The sequence below is a fragment of the Phalaenopsis equestris genome, unplaced genomic scaffold (genome assembly GCF_001263595.1).
Source record: "Phalaenopsis equestris unplaced genomic scaffold, ASM126359v1 Scaffold000002, whole genome shotgun sequence".
NCBI lineage: Eukaryota > Viridiplantae > Streptophyta > Magnoliopsida > Asparagales > Orchidaceae > Phalaenopsis > Phalaenopsis equestris.
This window is the reverse complement of record NW_018164444.1, coordinates 25024039-25032133: the sequence shown is the minus strand read 5'-3', so window position 1 is coordinate 25032133 and position 8095 is coordinate 25024039. Positions and strand designations below refer to the sequence as shown.

General features: G+C 33.1%; 1 protein-coding gene across 4 annotated transcripts in view; it reads right to left on the bottom strand.

The window, feature by feature from the left end:
- The window catches only part of LOC110022214 (calcineurin B-like protein 7), a 51638-nt gene that overhangs the window by 5857 nt on the left and 37686 nt on the right, over positions 1-8095 (bottom strand). For all 4 annotated transcript variants that reach the window (XM_020721068.1, XM_020721044.1, XM_020721053.1 and 1 more), the window contains 4 exons: positions 6094-6202; positions 5752-5804; positions 2292-2372; positions 2062-2174 (listed from right to left, as the gene is read on the bottom strand). In XM_020721068.1, the coding sequence (XP_020576727.1) occupies positions 2062-2174; positions 2292-2372; positions 5752-5804; positions 6094-6202 (356 nt within the window). The remainder of the gene's footprint in view (positions 1-2061; positions 2175-2291; positions 2373-5751; positions 5805-6093; positions 6203-8095) is intronic.

Genomic DNA, 8095 nt, shown 5'->3' with positions numbered 1-8095 from the left:
ATATATATATATATATATATATATATATATTTGAGTTGAAGCCAACAACCATGAACCAAGAAGATTGAAATCTATTAGATAGGCATGTTTTGGGACATGTATGTCTGTCATTGACAACGAATGTTACCTTCAATAAATTGCATGAAAAGAACATCATTAGTGAGCCTTCAATCATAAAAAAATGCATTTAATGATTTTTTTTTTAATTTAGGACAGATGAAGAAGACGCTTTCGTGGTGACCAATATCAATGAACTCAATTCAATTAGCAAAGCTAATATTAGTTTTGATAATGAAGTTCATGCTAAGAGATTCTTATCATCACTACCCGGAAGTTGGACTAAAATTATAACAATTGTCAACAGCTCATGTGGGTCTATGAAGCTGAATATCAATGACTCGATATTAGGTGAGGATACCAGGAGACTAGAATCAGGTAAAGAATCTTCTATTGCTCTAACCCTTGAGTACAAGCAGAGACAATAATAGAGGTGGATCTATATCTCAATAGGGGAGTCAATCCAAAATTCACAGGCATGCATACTAACAATGTGTCAAGCCTAGCCATATGACGAGATTGTTTGCAGGGTAATGATGGTCATTTTAAATCAAAGGAATTATCAAAGGTTACAGTGAAGAGATCTATGATACACTAATCTTTAAGGCAGATAATCCTATGAACTTGAATGTAGGTGCATCTTTTACATCAACTATATATAGAAAGTGTATATTTAATCATTCTGTAAAAGATTTCGGAAAGGTGAATCTTACTCACGGTGAACTCTTAAATTCTGTGGGAGTTGACGATGTAATGAATAGGAGTTTAATCTTGATTGGACAACTAGCTAAAAAAGGTTACATTTTAATCTTATATACTTATAATTGGAAAATGATCACTAAGAGTGCCCGAGAAATAACATATAAAAGAAAAGATGATACCATATAAATGGCATCAAACACTAAAATAATAGAAGAAACTATCAAATCACTTGGTGATAATTTTCGATGACAATGCAAAATAAAGTTTTTATTCAAGTAGGATGAGTTCACTCCTTACCCTCCCTCCTTCTGCCTGCATCTGCTTCTAAAAGACGAAGCCACTCGACTTTGCGCAGGGGGTTCACCCTCCCTTGATAACTAGACGTTATAGGTTAGATGTGACTGTTGGAGCTGAAAGCCCGCAAAAAAAAAAGTAACTGCCATAGAGGCTAGTAACTAGTGCAGTTGTACAAAATAGGAGGCGTTAGGCTTTATTTATATCCAATGAGCATGAAAAGTGGAGGAATCATGCTCAGGTATGAACGAGGGAATACGTAAGAGATACAAAATTAGATGGGAAGAATATTAGTGAGATAAAAGTTAAAAAAATAGGAGTAAATATTTGTGTATCTAGGCTAGTGGGCATTTATCTCTGATATTCTCCTTGGAGATTATTCATTTCATGTTTGTGTTGGTCATTCCCCTCAAGTGCTTCTCCCAAAGGCCTAACACAAGATAAGTAAGACACATTTGACTGACTAAAATAACATCAAGGTTGAATAAATAACTGCTGAAAACATATTCTACCTGTACAATCAAGATGAATATCAAGTATTGACTTCATCTAAAGAACATTTTAGTTTTGGCAAAATCTTTAGCCTGAAAGCTCAAGTTGACCCGGTCGCTACCTCGATTATACTTACAGACTGGGTTGATCTTTGAGGATTTTATTCAAGCTGAGATGTTGGAAGAGTTAAGTTTATAACTAAAGTGAATTTATTGGTTTTAAAGAGAACATAAACAAGGAGCAAGGGACATCTTTGTAAGTTAACAAATTAGTAGTTAAATCAACATAATAAAAAACTGAGGTGGCATGCAAGTAAACTCAATACATTTAGAGTGACAAAGAAGTTAAGAAATTCAGTAAAGAATATGCAAAATCATGCTTTTTAACGTAATATCTAGCCAACCAAAGAATTTGTTCTTTTCAACTTTGAAAAGAAGAGCTAATTGATAGAAGTTTTCCAGTAAAGAGGCAAATTAAACGGATCACCAACTTGAGTAATAGATGAATGCAGCTTACATCAAATATGGAAGAGTCATAATCTTGAGCAGGGATGGATTTTTCTTCACAAATTCCTTCCATTCAATGGGATCTATCTTTCCGTCAGAGTTAGTGTCTGCCAGCTTGTATGTCTATTAAAGGAGCATTAATACAAGAATATTCATAAGACGCAAATGATTATATAAATAAAAAATTCTGATGATAAAAAAAAAAACAATTAAAAAAAGAAGAAAAGTAATTCTTCTGACCTGATCAACAATCATATCAACAATATCATCTGAAAGATACAAATCTGATTCATGTAAAAGAGCGAGAACCAACTCCTTTAACTGTCAAATCAGTGAAATACAGAAAGATAATTCTACCTGAATGACCAAAGAATCAACAAATATTCACAAGTAACTTGTAATAAACAGCAACAAACAAAAGGAGGAATCTTATGTAGAGTAATTAGCTAAAGCAAGGTTCAAAGCAGATTGATTTAATATGTAAATTTTGGTATGAGTACTTGGAAAATTTATTGCCTCAGGACTCCGCAGGCTGAGTTGCATGAGGAGTCCAATGAGAGGAGTCCAAGTGGAACTGGGTCCCACTATGTATTAAAATTCAAAAAAAGCTTAATTAACGTGACCCGGCCCGAATCACCACCGAGCAAATTTAAAAGATGCGTTTTTTAGTGAAACTCGGCTCGAATTTAGCCCGTTAAAACGCCGAAACAGACAAAATGTCACTACCTTTTTGTTCTTCGGCGGTTTTAAAGCATTTCTTCTTGTTCGTCGGTTCGGATCGGGCGTTCTCCGTTCGAACGGCGGCTTCGCTTCGGCTATGGCTTTTCGGTTTCGACTCGTGGAAATAAAAGTTTGGTTTCGCAATACGCAGTGTTTATAAGTCTTAGAGTTTAGTTGTTCGACAACAAGTCATTTGTTTTCCTTCTCTTTTTGGCACACAACAATGGAATGTCGCAATAGTACGGAAGAAGCTAACGGTCTCCCGAAGTCATTGAGGTAATATGCTACAATGTTTATTTTAGAAAAAAAAGTTGATTTGTTTTATTGCAATAGGGTTGTGTTATAGTTGTGTTTTACTTTTGTTATAGTCGTGTTATAGATGTGTTATTATGTGTTATATTATTGTGTGATGTGTTATAGTCGTGTTATAGATGTGTTATTTCGTGTTATTATTGTCTTATATTATTATAATTGTGTTATAAATGTGTTATAACTGTGTCATTGTGTGTTATTGTATGTTATAAATATGTTATAGATATGTTATTGTGTGTTATTGTTGTGTTATGTTGTTATAATTGTGTTATATATGTGTTATTGTGTTATAGTTGCATTATTTAAGTATTATGGTTGTGTTATTGTTTTGTATTATTGTGTTATTGGTGTTATTGTTGTGTTATTGCGGTGCTACTTGTGTTATAACACTAATAACACTGCAATAGTACCAATCACATTTATATAACATGAAATAATACAATAATAACACAACAATAATACCACCACAACACATCAATGACACAACAATAACACAATCATAACACACGACAACACAACAATAACACAATCATAACACATGATAACACAATAATAACACAATCATAACACAGAATAAGACAACAAATACACAATTATAACACAACAATAACACGCAATAACTCATTTGTAACACAACAATAACTGAATGATAACACTCATATAACACAACAATAACACATATGTAATAATAACACTTGAGTAATTTGAAAATATGTGAATGAAGAATGATATCTATAAAATAGTATTTCCTTCTGTATGTTTGTTGTTGTAGGTATATGAACGCAAGAACGTTCACTTGTAGATGTCGTCCTTCTGCAGTGAGGGGTGCACTTGATATTGTTAGACACATTGTCTTCGAGGAGAACAAGAATTTTTTAAGAGAAATAAATGTCAGTTAGTTTTTTGACATGTCTCCTTATCCTCAAAATAATGTGTTGACTCTACATATCATTGGATTTTGGAATAATGAAAGGAGAGCTTTTCTAATGGATGGGAAGTTGATAAAACTCCTCGTTGACCATGTTGCGTTGTTGCTAGGCATGCCCAACAGAGGAGAATCAGTTTGTTGGAGGAAAACTCTCTCATCTCATGTAAATAGATAACACGTCAATAATACAACAATAACACAAAAATAACATAACAATAATACAAAAATAACACAACAATAACACGTCAATAATACAACAATATTACTACCATAACACAGCAATAACACAGCTAGAACAATACAATCCCTAGACACTAAACCATAACAATAATACCATAATACCACTAGAAAATTAAACAATAACATCATATAACACTTCAATAAGACGAGAATAACACGTTACTAATACAACAATAATACAATTATAACACTACTAAAACAATACAAATTTCTAAACAATCAAAACACTAGAACAATACAATCCCTAGACACTAAACCATAACAATAATACCATAATACCACTAGAAAATTAAACAATAACATCATATAACACTTCAATAAGACGAGAATAACACGTTACTAATACAACAATAATACAATTATAACACTACTAAAACAATACAAATTTCTAAACAATCAAAACACTAGAACAATACAATCCCTAGACACTAAACCATAACAATAATATCACAATAATACTAAAAAACTAAACAATAACATCACATAACACCTCAATAAGACGAGAACAACATGTTAGTAATACAATAATAATACAATTATAACACTACTAAAATAATACAAATTTCTAAATAATCACACCACTAGAACAATACAATCCATCAACCCTAAATCATAACAATAAAACCACAATAACACTAGAAAAGCTAAACAATAACATCACATAACACGACAATAACACGACAATAATATGACAATAATAAAACAATAACACAACTAGAACAATACAATCTATCAACCCTAAACCATAACACAACAATACTAAATCATAAACCCTAAAAACACCTAACAAAAATCAGCTAAACCAACATAAAACAACAATGCAAAACTCAAATCAAAATAAAACTAAAGTATACTAACTTCTGATTGAAGCTGCGATTGAAGCTGACTGCCATTATTTCTCGATTTCATGAGAAATATTTCTTCATCTACAAAGAAATCGATCACACCAGCTCGGAACCCAATGCAAAGAAAACCTAAAGCGACAAAATACCTTTTTCTAGACTGGCGGAAGCACGAAAATGCGACAAAAGACTTTTGGCGAGATTAGCATCGGACATAAAGTCACTTTTTCGCTTCTTGGACTGGACTCTGATTTCAGTCGGGTCGGTTCGCGTGCTCTTAATTCATTAGGGTGCTCGATTCCACATGGCGAACATGAATTGGACTCTGCTCGTAACTCTGCGTGCGGAGTCCGGATGTAATAAGCGCTCGAGTACTTGGGCCCATAAATATATTGAGAAAACTACAGACTATACTATCAAAGAGTTGGAAAAGAATAAATAATGTTGAAATTATGATCCTAGACATTTCTGCCAGTTTGGTCTACATGTCTCCAAGTACTTGTCAAATTTAAAATTGCAAATTCTCTATTTAAAGAATCCATGCTGAAACTTGAAGATTTACCATAAAATGGTTGTTGAATGAGAAGATCTCAATTCTACAAACAAAATGACGGCGGGACATCAATCCTCTAAAATAACACAATGATTGAACAATTACCTCTTCACGTTCAATAAAACCAGTGCTCCTCAAGTCATACAATCTGAAAGCAACTACATAAAAAACAAATTACACCACCATGAGCTAGGCAAAGACAATGAAAGACAATAATTCATCGAAATAACTTGAAAATTGTTAAAAGTTAAGATGATGGAAAGATTTTATCACAGCCAAAGCAGATAATTTTACTAGAACCAAAGCAGAAGTTTATAAATTAAAAGATTAACATTATGTTCTTTTATAGAATCAGAGTAAGTGCTTTTAAATAAAAGTATTGTAATAAAGGTTATCAAACAACAATTTGAAGTAAAAAAAAAAAAAAAGAAGAAGAAAACTTCATACATGCAATTTTTTCATCTTGTGAAGTGTTTGGATGGAAGACACTGAGAGATCTAACAAATTCCCCAAATTCGATTACGCCATTACGTTTAATGTCAAATAAGTCAAAAACCTGCAAAACACGTACAAAAAGAAACGAATATAATTAAATGGAGATATATACAATAACATTTTGGGTGATGACAACAATATGTTTGATGGAAACTAAGGGTCCGTTTGAAGCAGCTTGTGTGTTTCAGGATAAGCTGCTTATCCTGAAACGCGGCCCGCGGGCCTCGACCCGCGGCCTGCGTTTAGTGTAAAAACCCAAATGCAGTTTCGGATAAGCTGACAAAACCCGCGAACCAAACGGTACAGCGGCGTTTTGAAAACGCTGCCCGCACTTATAAGCTGCCCCAAACGGACCCTAAATTATACTGTAGAAAACAAAAAATCTAATAGGCCAATCTTGAAGTTAAGTAATTGTGTAATCTGAAGACGAATGAATAGTCCTGTGGCTCAGTGGCAAATATGTGGCAATAAAGTGAGAATTTTATATCAGCTTTTTGCACGAAGATATCACATATACATGAATAAAAAGAAAAACATGGAAGATACCAAAATTCTTATATGAAAAAAGTAGGAATAGAAAACCACAAGGCCTAGCCATGGTGAAATAATCCACTATGTTCGTGGAGACTAATACATGATTAAAAAATATATATATTCCAACTTGGTTGCTTGTAAATGTAGTTGAGCTTGAAGTAACGGATTTAAACAACAACGAGTGATGGCACATGAACAACAACAATTGGATGACGGTGATCAAATGCCGACAATGGTTGGTGGATAGATGATATCGAATGGGCAGTGGTGGTTAAATAACAACAATTAGATGACATTTATTGAATGATGGTAGTAGGGTGATGGTGTTTTGACGACGGTGCTCGTTGGTTGTTGTTGATATTTATAATTTTTTGTAGTGAAATTTTACTAAATCTGGCCAAAAACCCAGAAACACCGCATTGAACGATTCATATTGATTCTTTTGACCATAGATCATTCTTTTTAATATTCAAGTTTATCAATGATTTCATAATTGAATGATCTTAGGTTTATTTGATTTCTCTCATTAAGATGCTAAATTTGACCATAAACATATAAAATTTGGAGATTATGTGACCCTTGAGTGAATTTCTTAAAGTTTGTAACCATACTTTAGGTGCGTAATTTTGCCTCAGTTGGGCTCGGATTGGATAACCTATGATGTTATTGGGTTCTTCTTTAAGAAAAAAATTCAATTTGCTGAAATCAAAACTCGAATAATACTCAATTTGACTCTAGAAGTTACCTCATTTGAAACATCAAGTTTCATGCCTCATCAAGTGAATTTTTGGTGACATCATTTAATAATCGAGATATACTGCCTAGCTATTACGATATGATAAGAACATTTGTAACAAATAACATTTTGTGATTTGGTTTTTTATATTTTGCAGAAGCAAATGATCAAGTAGATTCTGATTTAAATGGATAGATAATTTATTAAGATACAATCTAGTAGTCTCATGTATCAAAGTGTCTTTTCGAATAATTAAAATAGCTCTAGAACATTGGTTGGCAAAAAGTGAATCCAACTTTAAGAGTCTAAAGATGCGAATAAAAAAAAAAAAAAAAACTGTAAGAGCCTAAAGATGCAAAAAAACAAGAACTGTAAGAGCCTAAAGAAGGCATCTTTATGGTCTCATGGTAACCCCAAAGTAATATCAGAACAAGCCAATGTTTCTTCCTTCTGGGATAAGAATGTTTCTACATAAAGTTCAATGATTTTAAAGACTTGGCAAGATCACAATGAAGTTTTTGATACACAAAAAGTGAAAAAAAAAATTGGCCCCACATAAAAGCACGCTCACACTCTCTCTTTTCCAATTCCCTCGTAGCTCAACCTATCACTTGCTAAAAAGTCTTTCCTGCAACCCAGACAAGCTCCCTCCCTCCCTCCCTCCCTCCCTATGAAATAATGCAT